Genomic DNA, 24,856 nt, shown 5'->3' on the forward strand with positions numbered 1-24,856 from the left:
TTCTCATTATTCAATTACGAACGTGTAATTCTGGACATGTACAGAGAATAAAAGAAAATTTGAAGTGAGAGAATTGATGTTTTATCGAAAACCGCTAATTGCCAATAACTGTACTTTTACATTGCTTAATAGCAATTTAATTGATATCGTGTTTCTGTTTTCTTCGATAAATATTAAAAGCAATCGATTAAAATATAAATTAAAACTTTTATTTTCCACCTGATAAATATAATAAGAATACTGTCAAGAATACTGGAGTTCGCGCCAATAAATTACCATGCATTATAATAAAATATTCGATATTTGGATACACTGAACACTTAAAAAATAAAACATCTTATCATACTTTCTAATTTATCTCTCAAACGAAGGAAAATACGCAACAGGATTGGAAAGTATCGCCAAAGTGAAATGAAACGCAAGATATACCATGTTGAACTGTCTTTGGTTTAATATGATACAACAGAGCGGACGTTCTAGGGTAGGGGCTCGTGTACATATTACATATTCACATATATAATTATACTTTGCAGCTTCTATATCATCAAATCTGTTTATGTACAACATATACCAAGCGATCAGTAATTATTTTACGCAAAATTTTATATCGCCCGTATCAATCACGTAGAATGTGCCCGTGAAACGCATCACCGGAACCTACTCTAATATTCTTCCAATCGTTTGAATCAACGATCATTTCATCCAATTCAATTCCATAGGAAAAATGAGCTTCCTTTTTCCTTCATTTTTTTTTTTTTTTTAATAGACACGTTCCACGTATCTTTACATAAATACACCGCGTCTAATGACAAAAGACGGTAAAAATTTGACAAAGAAATAGCGTGCGCGCGGTGATTCGACGCGAAATTAAATTCGAATAAAAAGTTGATCGAATTCGAATTCAAAGAGAAATAAAAAGACAGAATCCATATCGGCAATCGGTAGGATTATTTTGCTAATCGACGCTCGAACAGGCTGCGCTGCTGCTTTCTGATCAATACGTGCAATTGCCGAAGTTCCTCCTAGCGTTTACAAATTTGCGACCTCTTTTCTTCTCGAATGTCAAACGATTTTTAAATAGATTCGTATCCTACGATGATTGGAACGATTCTAACTAAAATGGCAGTCTTCCTTATGTAAAAGAGAGAGAGAAAAAATAAGAGAAGAAAATGAAAAAGAAGCTAAAAAAAAAAAATGATCGATACCGTCAAAGAATAAGTGACGATCTACTAAATAAAAAATATATAAAATAGCAGTGATAAAATGAAATGCGCATTCGAGATCGATTCGTGAGATCGACATTGCCACACACATCGGCCTTTCTCTCCCTCTCTCGTGTTCTTTTATATCAGCACGCATAAGCGCCTTCTTTTGATACATCCTCCAATTATCTTTCTTCCTTTCCCTCCCCTTCGACGGAATCAGAACTCGGAAAAATCAGTTAGTACAATTCGACGATGATAATAATTAATCGTGTGAGCGACGTTCGACGATGCATATCACAGATACGATGATATCGGATTGAAAGTGCGTCTCGTATAACGTGCATCCGCGTACACTTTACAAAATCACACGAACAGTGCGACCAGTCGTGAACTTTCAGCACGCTTTATACTAACTATCTATGGTAAGCTTATAGGCCGCCAATGACATGAAAATTAAATATGAAAGTAAACGTTCCTTTCTTTTGCGGAACGGAGCGCGCTTACTCGTATCCAAGTTTCGGATTGTAAGTACGAAAAGTCTGTGAAGTCGACCGTCTTCGAGCAAATGTCGAAGTGATACCTTACGCGACGCTTTCTTCTAGACAGGAAAGTGTATGGAATAAAAAGGGAAAGTGAAATAGTAAAGTTTCAGTAAAAATCGGTGGTAGTAAAAATAAACGAATTTTACGAAAGATTAAAATCCTAGTACAGAAGATGAAATGCAGTTGAATTACTGATAAAATTATAATACTTTCGAGTCATCGAAGATTACGTTTTGTTCAGCCTGCAACAGTCTCGGATATCGCTAGATCAAAAACGGAAGTGTCAGGCACTATATATATATGTATATATATATAAAACAAAAAAAAAGAGAAATAAGAAAAAAGAATAAAGAAGGAAAAGAAATTTTGTCGCAAAAGTCCACCCATTGAACCAATACCGGATAAAATTGATTTAGAATCAATCGTTGAAAATAAATCATCACAACGGATAAAAAGAGCGGGAGAAACGGACGTTGCGGATCGTATGTATCGTTATGAAATTTTAAATGTTCATACCGTTGAAAGGTACGTCGAGCGAAGGGAGTTGCAGCAGCAGCGCGGCGCGTAACGTAAAATGGCGTTGGCCGCGTCGATGCGTTTCCTTCTTCCCCTAATGATACTATTAAAATTCTACTAATAATATTAATAATAATAATTAATAATAATAATATATATCCTTCTGTATCTTTCCTATACTCTAGGTAATTTTAAGCTCAACTAGACACTTTAAATACAGTTAATCAGACATGTAAAATCTTTACAAAAATAAAATAAATAATCTGAATAAATACGAATATAATAATATTACAGTTAGTCAATAAATTATCATGTAGGATTAAGAGTGGGCGCGGATGGTTCGTCGAGAGATTTGTTTTCTTTCGTCGTCGATGATTCAATCGACGCCGTGCTGTACCTTTTTTCAGGGTTCGCGCGTGATATCACGCGGCATAGCACATACGCAGAAATTTCTCTTACTTCCTTCTCGCACGACACGCATAGTCTAAGTTAAAGCGCGAATACTGTATTTTCTTGTATACTTATGATATAATACCGTTGCGGTGCACAAGCTCGTTTAGACGGATTCCCTCTGAATCCTTTCCTCTCTCCCTGTCGGTTCAACTTCTTTCACGCCTTGTTCGTTTCTTTTCCCTCAATGAATCCCTGAATGAAAATGACAGTGAAATATTTGTTGGTGCCGCTGCTTTGAAACTTTCGAACACGAACGAAGGAACTCCGTTTTTAAAAGAGAATTATTCGAAAGAGAAAACACATTGATACATTGTCCAAATGGACAGAATGACCATCGAAGGAGAATCAGTTCGCCCAATTGTATAAACCTTTATATTATAAATCCACGCCGATTAAAAGTGAGATACAATGGAGTAAAATGTGAGTAAAATTGCCGAGTAAAATCAGATACCGTTCTGTTAAATAAGAAGAAAGAAATTTACGTTTAACGGTATAAAATATTAGAATGGATCATTAAGCCGATAAAATGCTAAACGTTATGAGCGATTTTCTAAAAATCGATCGATGCACACGAGTAATTTAAGAACACAATGTCAGAGCAGCGATACCAAACGTGAAAGAACTGATAAATCAGAAGAGTACAACGCTTTGCTCGATGGTGGAAATCTCAAGGAACGGTAAGATGTTGCACGGGACTGGTGTCTGTCATCTTCAGCGATCCTCTTCTATATAATAATTATACTTTGGACATGGATTTTCACGCGTGATATATATGACGCGTACTAGGTGTAAGCGCGTACGAAATCGAGTAATATTCACACACGTTCGTGAACTACGGCGGCGAAAGCCAATGGGCTGCTCATCGTACGACTCTCTGTTTCTTGTTGTTCACACTATCTCCTTGGTTGCCTCACTGTGGAATCTCGGTGAGCATCAACGACGGGCGGTGTATGTTATTGACGAGATTCGTGAACGATTTTCGTCGATTATCTGTCTCAAAGTCATACTAGTCAACTTGATACAGATACACACGCACACTTTCGCGTTCCGACGATACGGTATATCTGTCGGTTTCACTGTGATGCAGCATCACTAGCTGATCTGTGGCCGACGGATAGGCCGATCGTCGCCATGGAGACACATCTCACTGGAACCGAGAAGGGTAGGTAGCCCCTGGGCTTGCTTGGCAGAGCACGCCTAGGTTCTTCCCCCGTTACCCACTTTCTTCTCCAACCTCATGACGAGAGTTGGCCATCCAGGTTGAACTGTTCCGGTTTCCTGAGATGGGCGAGTCGTCGCCTGGTAGCCCTTCTTCGGCTTCCGCCTTGCCATCCTCAGGACTGCAGACCGCGGAGTAAGTGCTCGAACACTTGCACCACGTATTCCAGTCCGTTCATGTAGTCCCGAAAGATTACCCAGTCGCGTAACCTGCGGAACGTCTCTGAAGATGCCAAGCTACGAATATCCGACTTCATGATGTCGCGTGACACGTCTGGCCGTGGAGATAGCTGCCGCTCCACCAATGCCACTTGCAGCTCGCACAGCACCTGCAAATGTATATTTCCTAATGTTACGGTTCGTTCTGGTGAACATCGAAGTGCTTTCTATGCGTAGGAGACAAATGTTAATTGGAACGCGGATGTATGTTATAAGAACAATCAGAGAATACTTTACGAATATTTTAAATATTCCATACATTTTTGTATAGTGCATATATTCTATATATTTCTGTATACTTAAACTTTCCGTAGCGAGACAAATATTCGCAGATTATTAACTGAACATCTCCTTAGATTTGGAAATGAATAGATGGATGTTTACTAATCTAGTGAACGTATTCCATATAAATTCAGTGGAATTGATGTTTCGATTCGAACGAGCATAAAAACGTTGAAATATGGAATGCAAGCAATGTTATAGCTTAGATCTCTGATAAATGAGTAATTAATTAATTACTGGTAAAAAGCTTGGCTAATAAATGGTCTTGCGTTGTAAGAGTAGCAGAGACAGTCAGCGAGAAGTGCGGTAATTTTGGCAGGAAAAATATATATTTTACATGTTGGCGATTTGACTCGTATCAGACTAATAAAGGATTGAACAAGTGTTTAAAGAATCGTAGTGTGTAATATTGATCATTAGTATGAATACATAATAATTCATAATCTACGTTGTATAATGTAACAAATGTATCGAAAAATATTCGAGGTATATAATGCTTTGTTCTCTCAATGTTAAATGGCTGGAAAAAGAACCGATAATAAGAAATCAGAGAAATCGAGTGGAAGTTGACTGGACAGAACAGCGATCCAGATTGGTCGAACGGACGATAGAGCTATAAACTTTTTCACGAGGTTCGAGTGTTTAGTCGCGTAAGTTTTGCGTCAAACTCGTAAAAGCAAAGTATCTTTTTTATCGCGTTTGCGACAATAGAAGGTAACGTGATTCAGGCTAATAGCATTCAGTGAGATGGTACCATTGTGAAAGCTGTTCAGTAACTTGTTTTTTTTTTTTATCAGAAAAAATAAAGTGAACGGGAAATAAAATATCATAACTTAGACTAGTGTTCTCCAAGACAAAGTGTTTCAACGTAAATGTACACTCACCGTTCGCAGTGCAGTTTCGGTGGCCTTAAATTGCTTGCTAAACTGAAGGTTTAAATCTTCTTGATCCCAAACTACCTGTTCTAGACCCACTGCAAACTTTTGCATATATTCATACGTATCGATCAAGGCCGTATCAAGCTGTGAAAACAAGAAATTATTTTTTAATTTAAGTGTATCTCTGAAAAGTAATTTGCATTTGGATTGATTCAAGAGAACAGCAAAAATGGACTGATCTTAACATTCAACGAACTTTGTAACTAGCTATTCAAGGTGAACATAATAGCAAGGTAACTAGCTATTACATAAAGATACTACAAGGGACTTTGTTATATTATCTGAAGTTTATTTGAAAGAAATTAATTCCTCCACTGAATATAACTAATACAGTTTATTGGAATAAATCGTTACTGTAAGCTCATATTCAGAGAAAAATGTGGCTTAGTTCACTTTTACTCTCAATGCTTTTACGAAAATTTGTTTAAATTCTATACTTAATTACGTCAGTTTTGCTACTCAATCTATGACAAAATTACATAATGTCTAATAATACTTTATTTTTTATTATTAAAACTATTAAAATATGTAATTTTTCTACCTAACACGCGTAAATGAAAAATAATGTATAAAGCTAGAAGATTATATTAGCATAGAATGCATTAGCAGAACCAATTTCACGAAGACGATAAATGTAAATCTAATACTAGATCTTTAGAGCATGATGACTTGATTAATTGAATGTTAAATAACAAGTTACTCGAAATTAAACGTTTCGTTAATTACTGTCTTTATTTCTGCTACTCGCATTCTGTTAGTGAAGAAAAAAGAAGTAAACAAGGAGGAAAAAAGAAGAAACTGCTATCTATACATACTTCTAATTTGTCTAGAAATTCTTGCTCCAGCTGTTCTCCTAGTTGCTTGGGAATTTGCTGTTGCCCGGGAAGCCAATCGTAATGACTGTTTTTAAACGATGAGTGTAGATCGGCGAAGTCGATGTTGAACGTTCGTCTAGCCTGTAAAATCACGAAAAAAATTGTACGTGCGATTAAAATGATGTTTGTCTAGAGAAGTGACATATTTTAAAATAATTTTCAAATTACAAAAAGACATTATACATCGAAATGTGGTTGAAAATATCGTACAATCTGAGAGCAGATGATTCGTTATATAAAAATAAATCAAATTCTCTTCAGAATCTTCAACCACAACCCATGTAATAACTAATAATTAAATTTCACCCGTCGTCTTTCCCCCGGTAGAAAACTTATAAAAAGTAAAAAAGAAAAAAGCTTAAAAAATGTTCTAATCTACTCTTCCATAATAAATCGTGTCCGACAGTATTCATTCTACTTACAAAGTCGTCGTACTAGATTTACTAGATCGTAACTACCTCAGCTGCGTTGTTTTGATGCCTTTTTGTACCTTTCAAAAAAAAATTACGCATATTAGCTGAACATTATATGTTTTCCTTATGAAACAACACGTGACGAATGACATCAAACTTAACTTGCATAGACGTTATTACTCGTTTATATTCAAAGTCGATAATTTATCGATTAGGAAAAAGGAAAACAAACAAAAAGAGCGGAGAATGCAGCATCGACGATGAAAGATCGTTCACAGAGCAACAAAGTTCTTAACGAAGAACGTACATTTTTCTTCGTGTTAACTGTTATGCGACGTGCAAATACCCTATATTCGTGCGTCAAAGGTACCAATGATCGGCCATGAAACACCAAATGTCTTTATTGTGAAAGTTAACGCGATCGCGTCGTATCCAAACTGGTTCATATATATGCAAAATTTTCGCACTGCACCTTCATTATGGGAGCAGTATGGTTCAATAACAGGTTAGCGAGTTTAGTCACCGATTAAACAGGGAGCAGCGCCTCGTTCACGAGCACAACCTCTCTCGATATCCCTCGTTCCTGGTACGATGGGAACGTGGACAAACCATGCTGACGGATGAGTAAGCGCATCGCGAGTCCCCATGCGAACGGTGCACGCGCCCGCCTCGAGCTACGTCGTTCATTTTTTGGGAATACCAAGGTGGTTCAGCTTGTGTAAAAGCTAGATCGTTACCAAGAAATTACTTGGAAGCTCAGGCGCCAGGCTAGTCCCGCTAATTGCGTTACCCAAGTACAGGTTCCATCGGTCTGAACGTTATGAATCACGAACCATGCGAACGAGTATGTACTTACAGAGTCGAGTAACGAGCTGAAAGGAAGGGAGAAGCCCTCGCGCGTATCGTGTCACGACTTCGGGATGCTCCATTACAGCCTACGTTCCGCGAAACTTTAAGCGCCGCGTACCCAATATAAAAGGATCTAACGCGATCACAAGGTCGCATCGGCACGCGTCCAAACGCCTCGTTTCGCGCGAAAATTCTCGTTTCATGGTACAGTACGGTTACCGGTCGATTACTCGGAATTAGAATCGCCCGGAACTTTTAACATTTTTTAGTTGTTCAGTTCTTGGATAAAATTTGGATACGTGAACGAGTGACTAATGATAACGTTTGTTAATCACTAGGGTATTATATATATACATATTAGATTAGATTGTTGAGAAAATTCATAGCAGATGAATATACTCTGATATCGTGTCTAATTATTAGCAATCGCTATTGTAATCAGAAAGGTGAAATATGTGCATGTGTGATCCTAATTCAATGGGCAAGGATTGTAGGACTCGTTCGACGACCCAGCTGCGATTGTGCAAGGAAGTTGACTTTAGCCAAAGGAAGTCGAAACTGCGATAGAAAAGTAATCCGATATTTTGATCGATGTAACAACATTGACGTTCATATAGGTAACTGTATATCAATGTTTGTATCGATTCACTCGAATTTTGCAAGACGAGAAGCTGGTAGCAGATTTGACGCGGAGGCAGATTTGAAAAATGCTTCTAATCTATGTAGGGATTTTTCATTAATTATATGCTGGCATTGAATGTTAATATTTCTGTTCTGTAAATGACAGGAATTTTCACTCGTTGCCTTCGTATTTTATTTCTATAATCTTGAAACATAGTGAAACGTAAATTGTAAATACTCGTAATCTCGTAATGGCTTCATTGAGAGTTTCGACTTTGGTATGCCATTGTATCACGGTAAATAATCAAACCCGTCGATTGAATCACTTAGTGATTACACTATAAATGCTTTCACGTTGAAACTACTATTTTAAATAGATTTAAAAAAATCGATCTGTCTCGAGCTGAAATAAGCACTTATTGTATCATCGAATGTGTCTTCGACCTCGCATCTCGGACCAGCTGGCCCGCACAAAGATAACGTAGTTATCCAGGCTCTTATCTGGCCCAGGAATGGAAATAATCATCATGCGATACTACTCTCACGAGCTGCAGACTGCGATAATACTTTGACAAGCAAACAACTAGAGAACTATGCGGCAACCTGAGAACTATGCGGCTGCCAGCAATAATTTCGATAAATTGTTTATTAATAAAACGAACCATCAGTTAGTAGATCGGAGGTTAATCAGCCAATAAGAAGTAAGAAGTAAGTCGAAATGCGTTTCTATATTCGCAACTTGCAGAATTTGAAAAATATATGAATCGAAAGAAATGTCGGGTTGGAAATCCTAGTAGTATAAGTCAACATTTTTGGAATTTAAATTTCCTCGTGTAAATACTTCGACTGTTAAAATTAAACTTAAAAACAATCAAGTTGTAATTTCGTTCTTCGCCAAGATACTTTCTCGCGACTCGAGAAAATCTAATGAATTTTTAGAATAACGAACGCAGAACACTACCTGATGAAAAGTAGCAGAGCACTGACTTACACCACTACGATTGCGACCCTCCAAATATCTTGAAACGTACAGTGGTTCATGACAGCATTTGACCAATGACCACAGAAATGTTAACATTACGCGTGCCATGTAGAATATTTTGAAATTTTATTAACGCTGTAACACGCTGATGAAATTTCAATATGTTTCATATATAACACATATACCTAATACATTCATAGAAGATGTTCGCGGGCCACTGTACCTAAAATTTAAGTTTGAAGTGTATCGCGGAAAGACAAAAACGAGAATAGAAAACGACAGAAAATCGAAAGATGAAACGAACCACTCGGTGAGTCGAATCCTCACACAACAGTGTGAGCCTGTCGTATTTAAAGCTGGTCGTTCTCTTCGATCGGTAATCGATCCCTTTCCACGCCCAAATCATTACGAAACCCTTCGAGAGGACACAGATACCTTTCAAAATGGAGACTTTGTATTGGAAACATTAAACACGATGATTAAAACCGAGCTGTCATTGATTGCGTCACGAACTATTATTATCACCAAGCGTGTACAACATTGACTGTCCAGGGTACCCTTCAATACGCGCAGGGGCTTCATGAACAGGCACCGAAATGGGTAATTAAATAATTTTATGATTATTTTACGCGAAAGGTTCCCGCGTATAACGAACGGTATAATAAATACACGTTAAAACGTATTCTTACAAGTTCATTTCTGAATTGATCTTGCAGCCTTTCCGCTGCCTTTCCCGAATTGAAGTGTTCAAATGATCTACTGGAATTCCATCGGCACGTTTTACTTCTGCCGATGTTCGTTAGTTAACCACGAGTCTCTCATCTTTATTATATTTTCATGATTGTGATCGAACAAAGTGTCTCTACTTAATTGAGAATTAAACGCTCTGGCAAATTTAAACCAAAAGCCGAAACATATACCTGTATCGCTCTAATCCTATGATTATCTGCAACGAACAGTTGACGCTTCATGAAATTTATAAAAACTTTTCAGATTGTCGCTGACTAGTGATACGTATTTCAATCGCTTTAAGGTCTGAACAGTGAACAGCCATTTTCAATTATTAATCCCTTCTCTATACTAATTAACGTTAACTATTATTTTTATTATTAATATTTAGTAACTGTATTTGATTATTTGAGATAAGATCAGAGGCCGAAATTGGACTAAAGTGTTTCGTTCGATATTTTGTAAATTTGCGATAATTCGACTGTGTCGAAATACTTATAGTCAACGGTATACACAGCTGCGAGCCACAGGAATTAAAGAAGTTATAAAAAAAGGTGGTGTTTTATCGATTTCGAAACCGAACGAATCGCGAATATCCGCAGGTCAGGTGAAATGCGTGGGTTTCTCGTATTGTTGCTTGTTGGAAGGCGGTCACGAAATGGTTTTAGCGAGCGAACGAATAGGAAAGGGAGAAGAAACAACGAAGAATGAAAGGAATTGTCGCTAACAACCACTGGCGGCGAGCAAATCTGAGACGCGGGTCTTTTGTGCCTCGTAAAAGTCTCCTCGGCCACACCGAGGCACGAATAATCGTAAAACCGGGCTGAAAACTGACAGGAAGTAGGCTGGCGAGAGTAGGTATGGTCTCTGTGGTACTCCAGAGGACCCGTCAAAATCAATTAGCCTCTCAGTCTTTCTTCTAGCGCGGCTTCACCGCTCCACCGCTTATTAGAAGTTATAAAATTTCGGTGCGACGGCCTCGAACCGATCGAATGGCTCGCTCTGTGCTCGCGACTCCACGAGGCACAAAGGGAATGCTTCACGCGAATGAAAATCTTTTCAATTTTTAACTTTCCCGCTCGATTAATTCTACTTTCGTTTCAGAATATTTCTAGATCTACGAATTTTTAGGAATTTTCTGGGAAAGGAACTCGTAAGACGAACTGGCGAATCGAATAAATTCTCTTGGAAGTTCTAAGTCTAGCTTTTTCACTCTGTCTACGATCCTCGCGAATTTTGATATTCCAATCGTGCTCTCGTTTTAGCAAACGAGAAGTATCTTTAACGTTTCAGGAAAACGTTTAATTCGAAATCGCGCGTACCAATAAACTTGTTTCGTATTTTGTTCAAACTGAAGATATTTTTTAACCTCGGGTAAAAGTATAATTGAGTCGAAAACGACTGAAAGAACGTGGCGCAGTTCGTATTGGTTACGTTCGAATTGATAATTATTAGGCTACGAATCTTTATGCATTTATGGGACATACGAACGTGCAAAGATAATAAAAAAAACACTTAAAGTATGATACTCGTAGTAATATTTTGTAGGTAAAACGATTCTCTACCTACATATTTGAAAAATATGTCAGCATTAAATGAAACCGTACGGATCGACATCCAGCCAACCGAGTAGCAGAAAATACGTGTCGTAGTGCGTACTGAATGTATCGAGGTGAGTAAATGCACTGGCGGGTTGTATATCCGGTCTGCGCTTTAGTATGCAGGCAGAGTGCCGGTGTGGTGTATAGATGCCCCATCCTTGGCGGGGAGGGGCAGCTTCCGATTCTGATTTATTGGAATCCTCCGCTTCCGATATTTTATCCGATTCCTTCACGTACCGACGCGCATATACGCGACTCGTAGACGTCGGACTTCCTATCTACGAAGAACAGAATATCGGATATGTAATCACCCATACTTGCTCACGAACGTCTTACAAGGACGTGTCACACAAATCTATGTTTACCCGAAAGCATGGTTTTTCGCTTGTTAATTTTTTCCATTAATAGATATTCGATGCGATAAAAATCGAATTAATTATGATAAAATTACTTATGATAAAGTAATATAATAATAATTAAAAGGATTTGTGATGAAATAATTAAAAATACAAACAGTTGGAAGCGTGCAATCGAATACCAAGAAATCTCCTATACTACTTAATAGCCAGCGGTTCACCTAAACCTAATACGCGACTATTTCGAATATTTTCAAGCGTGATAAATGTTAACGAAAGTCACTCATGTCGATTAAAATATCTGATACAAATACGTAGCAAGGTTCGCGCACAAAGGATTCGCGGATCGAAACTGTATCGCAAAACACACCACGTGCATGCGAGAGCGATCAGTCTCACGAACTTCCTTGCTTCTCGGTATCCCTTGCTAATCTACCTTTTCCCTGCGCTCTACAGAGTGTCTGTCGACGTCTAAACGATAACGAGGTGGACGGTGACGTCACTGGACCACCAGACAGTACGTCGCCTAGAATCGGTATCAACACGAGCGTCCTTAGAGGCCCCCTGCCGAAGCTTCGATTGGCTCTGAGAAAGTTGGATAAATGTCGAGCAGAACAAAGATAATTCTGTCTTGGTAGAACACGTTTCTACCTAAATGGCACAACCTGCTGTTCAAAGCCGTTCGTTTTCCCAAGAAGGGCCAGAATAAGACAGAGAACGAAGGAGGGGGAGGAGGAGAAGAAGGAGAAAGAGAAAGATCGTTAGCGAACCAAACGATATCGGATTATGCGCTGACTTAGAAAACATCGGTATCGAGTATCGCGGAACGATGATGTAACGGTGACTTTGGTGGAACCACAGGGCGGAACGAGCCCTATACGTACGAAGAGACACACAAATACCCTTTATGGTCGCACGCGATGAATGCTAATTCTCGCTGTCGTACACTCGCCTCGCGTAGGCAAATATTAGCGGCATAAGCATAGGAATCGGACCTTTCGTCGTTTAGTAATGGACATTCGGTACCAATCGCGCGTTGAATGTTCCTCCAGCTGTATTATAAAACTCGCATTCCATTATAGATTTATAGTTTTGCTGCCAGTGACTTACCAGTGATTATCATTTCGTTCGACGCACTAACAATCTTGCTAAGTATATCTATTAGAAGTAATAGCTTGAGTACGCGATATAATCGATATTTTAATTCACGCCACAGTCGCTCAGTGTATGATATGAAGAAACAGGAAGCGCATGTAGAATGGTCAAGGATGAGTCAGGTGAGTCTAAGAATTTGGCGGGCGCGTAAGGACGCGCAGTTATAGAGACCCGGAATCGTGTCGACACGTGTGCACGATGTATAACTAGGGGGACGAGCTTAATCTATCCTAAAAAACGAGAGTAAAGTTTCGCGTGTGTAACCGTACCTTCGATCCTGCGGTTTCCACGTCTCTTCTTTCGGATCGTTTCAGAAGAGAAACCTTGAGCAACGAGAGGCCGAACCCGGTCCGTGATTTATTGTCCTTGGTTAGAGATAATAAGGCACGATCGGGCTGGGAAGATTCTTTCGAAACGAAGGATCTCCGTGCGCGGTCGCACGAATCTATTTTTTTTCCCCCAAAGATCGCTTACATGTTTGATGATATACGCAAAAAAACGTGGCCGAGAACTACCTGCCGGTACACAATACAGTGACAAACAGCGACAATGATCGTTATATCGGATATGCGACTGAAATCGAACAGTTTTTCTCCCGTTCGAACAATTTTATTTCCGCCGATTATAACTCTGTATTTCCAATGTGCAATTACGAGTAATAAAAATTACGCGTAATACTGGCAATAAGAGAAACGGGGTAATTTTATCCTGACCACTTTCCAATCCATCCTGCAAGAAAACCAATGTTCGAATGTTCGAATACACGGCGGAATCGACGACTGTCACCGTCTAATTACGTAACAAGAACAGGCTATTTTTTAAAATAACGACTTGGTGATTAAAATTTGGTGAGAATATAAGCAAGTGAACAGCGAAAAGAATTATATATTTCATCGAAATCGTTTATTTGATAGTTGCAAGATTAAAATAAGAGAGAGTTTGCTTTTCCGCTTTGCCAAACGAGCATCGTTTATATATTTAGTAATTACATTTTTACTGCTTTCAAATCGATGAATTAAAAATAAGGAAAACGTAATCGGTAAATATAGATAATAACTAAGATAGCAAAGAATCATGCTAGAAGAATATAATACTCGAGCAAATTCGAGAATAATATTCTCCAAAGAGTTAAAATAGATCGTTAACGATAAAACAATTTATAGAATATTAGAGAATAAATTATCCTCGAGTTATTTCTAAGATTTCCTTTTCATTTACACCTATGGCACGCTCCACTTTCATTTTCTCCGTATATGTATTATATGGTTTAATGTATTTACTTTTCCTCAGATCATAGACATTTTATAATGCTAAAATTCACTAGTATAAGATATTTACGAAGGAAAACAAAGCGGCGTAATATCGAATTCGAAAGCATATTCTCGAGCGGCTACAAAAGACGATTCGTAAGTCCGAGATCTCTTTCGAAGGTCTGTGCGACTCTACGATCAACGTCCGTACGACCGGAAGTACTGCCATAACTGCCTTCCGCTCGATGTCCCCTTTCCCCGTCCGATCCTCACCAGAAGTCACGTCAGTAATTATTGAACCATTGATGAACTTAATCTTCGTCTCTGATCGGCGATACCGCGCGCGAGTTGGATCGCACCGAAGATATCCCGAAAAATATTCGAGGCATTTCGAAAATGTTTCTCCGAGGGGAACGACGACGAGTATACACGCGCGCGCGCGCGCTAAACGAAAGAGAAAAGAGGAAGATGAACGTGCAATCTGTACTCACGTAATCATCACGAAAAAGTTCCGCGTGCGACAGTGCTGTTTTCGCTTGAAGGACAACTTGTTGCAGAAGCTGCGAGTCTGTAAGCTGCACCACGTCCAAATCACCGGTAAAATCTTCGGCAGCGAGGCCACAAGGATTCACCCATTTCGGGGGAGAGTTATGTCGTCTACCCTCGAGGGTCATCGTCGGAGCGCTGTGCACCGAGACCACGAGCAGGGTCAGCAAAAGACTACCTAACCCTGAAAGTGAAATTGAACAACGAAATGATTACATGATCAACGCGATACAAGATTTCTATGAAATAACTATTTTATCGGTCGCTTTTCAGCGATATATTTTGATCGGTAAAGAAAGTAATCGTCCAACTGTGGTCTTACAGTTGGTTCAAAGGATTACCTAGTAGCAAGTTCAATGTTGAGACTTTTATACGTCTTCGTATATATGTACACATCGCGACACGAAGTACATCAGAATCGAATAGAATGAAAACGTCGAAAAAGCAGTTGGGTTAATTTCGTTGGTATCGGTGGCTTATTTCGGTTCCATTGCTCTTATTTCCAATTCATGGATAACTGCCGCGGTACGTTATTAACGGAATTGTCCATGTATTAAGAAGATAAGAACCAGCTCACTGGTTGGTAGTAATCAACGATTTGACGTGAGACTCTTGGGGAGGATGCCCTCGAGAGAAATCATCCTGGAGCTTCCGGCTTGTTTCTTCTACCTTCCCCCCACCCTTTGATGCTGTCTTCGTCGATAGTAAGCGCCTAAATGGTAGATTTCGATCGAGGCCGTCTTATGATCATCCGGCAGTTTCGGGATCACCGCTCGTCGAATTACATCCACGCGAATTCGTCGTCGCATTATTTCACGAGTTACGACCCTTGATGAGGGGCCTGGGATCACGTGCACCGCTACGACGACAAACCATCAGCAGTCGCGTACGCATTCGGAGGATGTATAACCACCGCAGTCTACCGCGTACGAGTTCTCTTCCTTCGTTTAAATATCGTCGTCTTTCTTTCCCGACGCTGACGAGTATGCACGCTTCAAGCGAATACCTTTATATTTGATTTGTAACGCTAGAATCGTTCCGATATCCGCGTATAAATGTCGTCGATCTGTCTAAACAGCGTTATTTGCCAACGAAGTATCAAAGTCCGGTCAACCGTGATACATTAAAATACTCCGATCAAATATTATGATAGATCGCTGAGAATATCAACGCAGAGGATTTTTGTCGTTTGTCAAGTTCAACCGTTTCGCTCGACGTTCTATCATTTGCAGTTTCAATTTGTCGCTCGCTCGTTACCTGCCAATTAGCACGATTTCGATGCATCACCGATGCGATTACTTTTCATTCGCGGCGATATTCGCGAATACGCTAAAGACTAGCCGCGAATGAATTAGAAAAACTATCGGCCGGTGTGTAACGGTCGTATCAAGGACTAGAAAATGTAGGTATGTTGTGCGATCGTACGGGCGCTAACGAATTTAATTTTAATGTGCAGCTACGCGTGATGCAACGCGCATGACGGACGCGTTCTCGAGTCGCAAGGAGAAAAATAAGCGGACGAAGAAAGAGAAAGAAGGATACAGCGAAAAGGAGGGAACGAGGAGGAGGGCAGGGAGACACCTCGGACACTTAACGCATATTAATAAGCGGCTCTTAAGTGCGTTTCGCGTCTTAGTGAGAGAGTAATTTGCCGCGGGGAAGTTTGCGCCCTGAAGTAACCATGAAATCCGTGTCGTCGTGTGCACCGTGTCTAACGGTGATATCCTTTCTTCCTACTACATACCTAACATAATCCTCGAATCTCCTTTCGGATGTTAAAAGCCTCGATTAACGTGAACAACGACGGACTCATTCTCGATAATTCGATGGACAGATACGTGTGACAAGAAATTAGAAGACACACGTGTTAACTCTAATCGGACAGATTGGATTGGAATTCCCTGGAAGATAGATACATAGGTCACAAATCACGTATTCGCAGACTGTAGCAAGTTTCGATGGAAATCACGTGAATTTGTTTATACGTGCAGTTGCACCGAACTTGATGATAAACACACGCGCATGTTTTTCAGACAATTTCTTTCTGCGTTACGATACATTTTGAATTGCGACGTATTTTGAATTGCGCCGTTATACGAATGCAATATAGCGGAAAACGCCACGCGCGAATGTTTTTACGCGTTTCGGTGAATTTCAGCCGCAAAACAGCCTCGAAACAGTCAAGTCAGCAGAACAGCGATTAAGACGGTTAAACGGCGCAATTAGGATCTTTGCAGCAGCGTGGAAACGATATCGTCGAGTCTACAATTTTCAGTTAAAACATGCCGAAAGAAATGTGTACATACTTTGGAAAAAGAGTCTGTTGAATAATGCGGCAAGTATTTTTACCGTACAGAAGTTCCCATCGTCGAGGTAAATGATCTCAACGTCTACGATTATATTTCCTTACTTGTCGTTCGTATACGCATCGTGTACTTTCTCCAGTTTCTTTAATTGCGCCGCGTTTTTACACCGCTGAAAGTTAATTGCCATACGATATGTCCTCCGTGCCGGCCAAATTTGTCCGGAAAGGGAATTACGATGATATGTGCTGTTTCGAGCAAGATCGCATTCTTAAGCCGTAAGAAACTCAAAGAGCCACCTGTGGCTCGTAACGTGCAACCTTGCCAGCTGGAATGCATCATCCGATATGCTTCGTTCACAAACTCAGTATGTACAATGTACATATCTCGACTATCTCGGAGATAAATATTATTTATTTCTTATGTAGGCAACCAAAAATTGGTGCATGTTAACGTTTCATAAGGAATGATTTCCTATGTAATTTTTTAAAATCAATTTACTTTATTAAATTCACGTAGCAATTACAAGAAGGAATTTCAATAATTCGATCGATATCTTTTTTGTTGCTATTTCTTCCTTCATCTAGATCCTACAATTATAATAATGAAACTTTGAAAATATCAAAGTATCTTATAACAATATGACAAAATCTTTATTTCAAATTATAGAAATTCATTTTGTACGATTAGTATGACGGACTTGAGTTTATAATCCTAATACGGCTTTTGTAATTTAACGAGACACTAATTTACTTCATTTACGTTTTTTTGACAACGTTGCATTTACGTAACTTTTACATATTAATTCACTACTTGCTTCTTAATGAGTGAAACGAAGCTTTTAAACGAGCTTCTAGACGAGTGACAAATGAACCGGTCTAGTGTTCTTCATCGAATCGCGCGATTTACCGCGGATATTCGGTAGACGGTCATCTAACGGTCGACGTTCGCATCTTTTGTACTTTCGCCCCGTGTGGCCTGGACGATGTAGACGGTACAGCTAGGACCTACCTCAACGACGACGCTCGGCGACGGCGTTCCAACGAAATTCCTGAGAACCCGCGGTTGCGTGGAAAAAAGTAAGGCGCGCAAAGCCGGTGGACACCGGTGCAAGCGCATCTCTGCTGTTGGTCGGCAAGAAGATGGTGAAAAATGCGGTAATGACGCACTGTCCTCGCATTGCTCGCGACAATTATACCCCATTACGCCCGTCCCGCCACCCCCTTATCAACTTGATCGTGTTCGTGCCCGGACCGAAGCGCGTTGCGGTAGGTCGCGATGCGCGCCAAGTGTACCTATACGTTCGCCGATTTATTACACGCCCTTTTCCGACTATTCTTGTTCCTTGTTTGCCATTTCTCACTTCAACATACTTTGACACCGAACAAATTTCAAAATCAGAGCTGATCACTTAGTCCTGATCAATAGAATCATGTTCCATACACGCTGAATACTTTCAGCTCTTATTTTAGTCGAACGTAACCTTCTAGTCGACGAAGATGAAGTAACTCGTACATTGAAAATGTCTCTACGTTTTTTCAAATAAACTCTTTACGTAGTAAGAAATCGTTCTGTCTTTAGTCTTGGTATGGTAGGTATTCGTTTCAGGAATATTATCAAATACGGTAAAATCTTGCTTCTCCAAAGGCGTTCTCCATAGACGTTGTTCGGATAATCGAATGTAATTTCTTACATATAATTTCATAGTTACATTATGCAAATACACGATTAAATAAAGTCCAAAATGAAGGAAAAATAATCTTTGCAAAACTTTCCTCTATTTCTCGATTTATGGAATTAATCAGGCTGATTTCTAAACGATTTGATTATTGGTATGAATAGGAACAAAAGCTTCTAAAGGGAAATGTAACAATTTCTTTCAGTTTGTGTTCTAATTTTCCCGTTTTCCTTATAATCCTCAAGTTTTCTATTAACTAACGATTTAGATTAATCAGCTTTTCGATAATCGAGGTTCTACCGTAAAATATATACTATCAACAAGGATTTTATCATTTAGTCATCTTCGTTAAATTTGTCATTTCTCATGTAATAATATCTGTGCTCAAAAAATATACCGGTTAACGAGTGGAATTGCGTACAGAATGGCGCATTATTCAATTTTGTATAGCTTTAGGGAACTATTGCACGGAACACGGCAGCAACATGACGCATGAAAATTTTACGAACCGGCGCGCGGCATCAGTCAGGACTCTCCGTAGACTCGCGAGTGTTCAACAGGTGGGTGTGTCGAGCGCGTACGTCGCTCTTCGAATCGATGTCACATTTTTTACCGATTTCGCATCAAATTTGTCATCGTGCTTAATTATATCACGCTCCATTCTACGTAATTCATCGTTACAGAACAGTTGTAAATGGAAAAGAATACAATCAATATATGCAATCGGATGAATTTCGAAGGAAACAACGGGCAAAGAAGAATCGATAAGAAGGACCGTTACAAGGAGAATGACTAATGCGTTCATCGACTTGTTCAATAGTGACGTCAAACCGCGAGAGAGAATGTCAGTAGGGACAAAGGATCAAGAAAAGAAGAAAACATTATATGATCACGTTTACGTGGTGACTGCTACGTTAAAGTTTCAGAACTCGTGTATTATCTCCCACTTTTATGATGCATCTCGAAAGTCGAATTCTGTGACGCGTATCGATATCACATTAACTGTCGTTAATGTCGAATCGAAGCACATTGCAACAGGTGATTCTTGTACGAACAGAATCTCCTGCAAAAGTCTTTACTCCGTATTACAGTCAGCTTAGAGAATATCGGAAATAGTAAGAACAAGGTACGTTTGTGTTCGTTTTATCATGATGAACGCGTCCTGTTAGCGTTGAATGGATAAAAGTAAAAGCGTCGAATGAACGAAGAAGATTTCAGACCCCGGGAAAGATGCTGAACGATCATTACGTAAGAAAGTATTGATTTTACGTGAGTCAGCGTCAGGTGTGTTGATGTACATTGCACATTGAACGGACAGAGACATAGAGCGTTAATAAATGACACCTATATAACAATATATGTTTTTTTGCCAACTGTTATTTGTTGTACGTTGACTGGTGTCTACGAAGTGCAATTCAATAGATAAAAGATAAAAAAATATGTAAATTCAGTCAATACTAGGCTCATAAGTCCACTAGTAGTCAGTTATTAGTTGATTCACTTCATAAAGCAATTAACCGATTTGTTTTAATAAGTATCAAAGGACAGAGTTCCTAGTGTTATTCTTGAGATAACTGATTAAAGAGCGAAAGAAAAGTTAAAAATATCGTATTAATTACACGTATGATGAGTAAACTGATTTATCTGTTAAGGACGACGACCGCTATACGAGCTGTTAGAGTTATTAATGTAAGAAATATGTAAATTAGTTGTAGAAATGAACGGAGAATATCTCAAAGTGTACAGATTTAGAGTACACGTTACAGCTGGAAAAAGGACGCAATCTTTACTTTGACAATAAACATTCGGTCAAGATAAAAAAAAGAGTAGTCTCGTTTAGAGCATAAAGTAGAATTTCTTGACTAATTGCTTGATATTCGCTTTTTGACCGTGACCACAAATTTTGTCAGAAATGATTTGAAATATCGCAGTGAGACATTTCTTGACAAATTAGTTACGAATATCTGGTGAAAATTCTTCTTTTGCTTCCCTGACATGAAATAAAACGTACGTCGGCATTTTCGTCAATATTAAATCGTTCTACAAAAATTATTCAGGACCAAAAATTGTCATCTGTCCCAACAGATCGCCTTAAACATTGCGCGCGAATAAGATAGAAAAGAATCGTGCTTGTAAAAAACATTAGCGCTCAAAGTTGCATTTTGACGAGACAGATACGTTAGTTTCGATAAATTTTTAGACCAATATAACATATCGAGTTGCCAATTATGCAGAGAAGAAAGAAAAACATAGAGAAAGAACAGTTACCGCGCACATTTTCTTGGCAATCGTTGATATCGAAACATCATCGTGTTCAGTAGTAAGTAGTTGGACTTACTCAGCCACGTGGTCGCAGTGACGGATGCGTTGTATCTCGATCGTATCCCTCGATCGTCGTAAAAAGCAGGTACAGGGCACGAATCACACGATAAGTGTCTCTTCTTTTGATCGTTTCTTTTTATTCTCGGAGCGACATCCGCTGCGTAACATGGATTCTTGTCCAAAATAGGTTTGTACCATTTAGTGGACGTTGTCATGTTGTTGGACGCAGTAGTGTTGTTTAGACCGTTCGACGAGGTACGATGGTCAAGAACTCTGTGCGATGTGGTCCTTTGGTCACGAACTAGAATGGCCTCCATTGTCATTTGTCGATCGTAAGCGATCGTCGTATCCTCCTCAACTGTCATATTCGCATAGCACTTGATCACTCTCGTCGCACGCAGGCACTCGCGGTGGCGCGTGGCAGCCAAGGAGCAAGCGAGACGTATCTATCCTCGCGTGTCGCAGCACCGATGTATACCGTACTGGCTGCGTGAAGGCGCGGGTCAGTGGTACCCTGTCATCGAGCGTGTATTTACGTAGTTGACAGATACGAGTCGCATGGAAAATGCACTGTTATTATAATAGATAGCGTCTGTTTTCTACGATGCGGTATCGTTGAGAAAGCAAATAACGAGTTGTTAGAAGACAGGACCCTGATTTAGCCCACGCTCTTGGCTAAATCATAGGAGTTGTCGATGGTTTGGGTTATCGGATGGAACGTGTGATCACACTTGAAAAACTGTCCGCACAGAATCACAAGCCGTTTGGCACTGGTCCCGACACACGCGATGCACTGATTCTTATACGAGGGGGGAAGGGGGTTACGAGAGCTGTCTCAGAAGATGGTAGGAGGAGGGGAGCGGTAGGTGCTTAAGAATGTGGCGGGGAGGTTCGCGTGGAAAGGAAAAAGAATCAGCGGCTCGGTACACCGTTAAGGGTGGTCCGTGCGGTAGCGGTGGTAACAGCGGAGATGCTTTCTTTTCTTTCGTTTAGCGTCCCTATTCTCGGTTTTTCCCAGTTGCCTCTTGTTCGTGGGTGATTATCCCTTTCACCGGCTGTCTTCGTTTGATCTCGAGTCTCGGAGATCTTCTTGGATGTTCTCAACCCTCTTTTTGGCGATACCTTCTTAGTTGCACGCCAGTGGGGTAAGGTCGTACCATACCGAATGTCAGGAGGTGACTGAGGTCTTCGTCGCCCTCGTCTGGCTGACTGTATCGAGTGTATCACCTCTCGCCTCTGTCCGAGTTAACCACGGCGCAGAGAAGGTAGGTAGGTAGGTAGGTATAGAAACAGAGAAGGAGAAGCCAGCTATAGGCAGGCGAGCGAGCAGAGGCAGGCTGTTCGTTCGTCGTTATAGTAGGAGTGAACCTGCGTAAGGGAATGGAAGTGGAAGGTGGACTTCTGTCTGTCTGCCTTGCTTGTCGGTAGGTCGTTTCTCTTGTCCGTTCCTTCTCTATCTATTGTATTCTCTTTCGTTCTCTTTCCTCTTTTCCTTCTTCTTCCTCGACCGACGCGACGTCGTTCTTTTCCTCTTTTATCTCGTGCGGCCTGAGTGTATGACTATCAGTGTATGGTAGTGGCCACTCGGTCGACCGGTGCCTATATACGATTGTATAAAGGCACCGAAGCACGTGGCCCACACCCCGCTTTCGGTCAATCCTAAGTACCCCCACTATCATCCTTGCCCTTCCTTGATCACTCGCTTTCTCGTTTCTTTCTCTCTCCTTCTCCTCTCCCTCCCTCCCTCGTCTCTCTCGCACTCCTCTCTCATTACTTCTTGCTTCTTTTCTATTCTTCTTTCTTCCCCCGGCCTTCTTTTCCTTTTGCTCCTCCGCCTCCTCCGCGCTCTACCGCCTCCTGCCTCCGATCGCATCCCTCCCCTTTACTTCACGCTCACCACTACCGCCTCTCCCACCACGTGACACTCGTGGGTCAGGACTCCACGACTCATTCATAACTCCCCGCGAGCGACCAACTATCCCCACTAAACACCTTCCATCGGTTTACCCCCACTTTTCACGTCGTAGAAGCCGGGCATCTAAACGAACCGATCTCGTCTTCGCCTCACGATCAGCTTGCTGGAAGCTCGATGCTACACCGGCACGTTCCGCGGCTCCTCTAACCGCGCTACTCACAGGTGCACCGTGATACCATCTGCCACAGATCATTGGACATCGTCCTTCAAACGGATGCTGCATTTTTATTTTCCTCCTTTCCAACAATCGAATGGGTCTTCTACCGATCCGAAATCCGTAAGATTACCATTAATTTCCCATATTTGTTTAACACTCTTTATATACTGCTCTCTAAAGTCTCTTAGAAGTAAATATGAAATCTTTGCAACGAGATTTTTTCATTTTAATATTTTGTCAGATTGATTTCTTCGTTAGTTTGAACCTACTTCTTCGTTATTACGTAACTTTTGTATTTCGCGAAAGAAAGTAGATAGATCGAATCTTCCTTCTCCTCGCGTTTGTCAGTATGTTAACGAACGATTGTAAATTTCGCCGAGCGTGCAAACGTCTAAAAGGCAGAGATAGTTACGCGGTTTTACATCCTACGCCTGGTTGATCCTCAGGACAGACATCGGTGGTATGTCGTCTAGAGAAGGCTAGGTCCTCACAGCTGCAAGAACGTTCCGTCGTTGGCACGCGAGCGCTTTTTCCGTACTCGGAACAGAAGACACGTCGTTAGTTGGTTCGTTTCCTCCATAAGAATCAGCGGTGCATTAATGTTTTTATAAATAAATCCGTTTCTGAGAGCAAGTTTTCCGTGGCAGGGGGCATCCCACAGGTGAACGTGTGCGTCATTAGCGGTGTTGTACGCGTGATTCTGTTAATTACCGTGGTCGTTGGTAATCCAAGGCATGTCGCCACCGCATCGAGACTTTTGCATGTAGCATCCATTACGCAAAGACGAACGTTTGGCCTCTCGAACATGCAATTAATAAGCGAGAACCGTGGCTCGTGACTTTTGACTACGTCAGAGTAAGCGTACTCGCGCGTAAGTGTGTACGCGGTTATGCACGGTAAGCATGTTTCCGTAGACATAACACCGTGGAATAACGCTAATAATAGAGAAGATGACGATAATAGTAATAATTACAGCATCTCGATGCCCGCGCAACAACATGGATTAATTGCTGTTGAGATTCTGGTGATAACGAACGTATCGAGCAAAATGTTCGATGAACATGGCAATGACAATGAGCGCTTTACGTCGATTCTTTTAGCGGAGTATCTTACCCTCTCGCGATGCTAGACGCATTAAAACCAACTTATCATAACTGAATGACTCATTTGCATAGTTATACGTCTGCTTATCTATTATTAACGTGTTCTATGTATGAATGTTCGTGATAATACAGGTTTTTCTTGATTCAGCCTTCTCAAAGGAATTCGTAATCGATCATCACTCATCTCGTCGCAATATCGAAGCCAGAATGCAATAGATGTTTCACACATTTATAGGTATTATAATAGCAACATTGTCGAGATTTCTACATGTGTTTTTATCTGTTAACCGAGTAATTTATTAATCAAAAATTTCTATAATTGTTGAACGTTAACAGAGAGATATTAATTGCAGCCTTTGCAGATACAAATATATAAAATGATAAAAAACATTTCTGTAAATAAGAAGATGAATATAACCAAAAAATTATTATTAGAATTTGTAACGGGTTAAGGTATCAAAGAAACGATAATATCTAGTTTGCGATTTTATCTACGATTTATCTAATATCTTCTTTTTCTTTCTTTCTACGCGGACGCTCCTTTTCGTTTGACATGTTTGAGAACATA

General features: G+C 40.2%; 1 protein-coding gene across 1 annotated transcript; it reads right to left on the reverse strand.

Moving 5' to 3' along the window:
• Positions 1–426: 426 nt before the first annotated feature.
• On the reverse strand, positions 427–24,540 carry LOC126919562 (uncharacterized). The gene is made up of 5 exons (XM_050728950.1): positions 21,070–24,540; positions 14,696–14,934; positions 6,189–6,329; positions 5,320–5,457; positions 427–4,263 (listed from the first exon to the last, which is right to left on the reverse strand). Exons 1-5 carry the CDS (start codon positions 21,416–21,418, stop codon positions 4,051–4,053), a joined length of 1,080 nt encoding a protein of 359 aa, XP_050584907.1. The 5' UTR covers positions 21,419–24,540; the 3' UTR covers positions 427–4,050.
• Between the last annotated feature and the right edge of the window lie 316 nt (positions 24,541–24,856).

Source organism: Bombus affinis, chromosome 8 (assembly GCF_024516045.1).
Source record: "Bombus affinis isolate iyBomAffi1 chromosome 8, iyBomAffi1.2, whole genome shotgun sequence".
NCBI classification, from domain to species: domain Eukaryota; kingdom Metazoa; phylum Arthropoda; class Insecta; order Hymenoptera; family Apidae; genus Bombus; species Bombus affinis.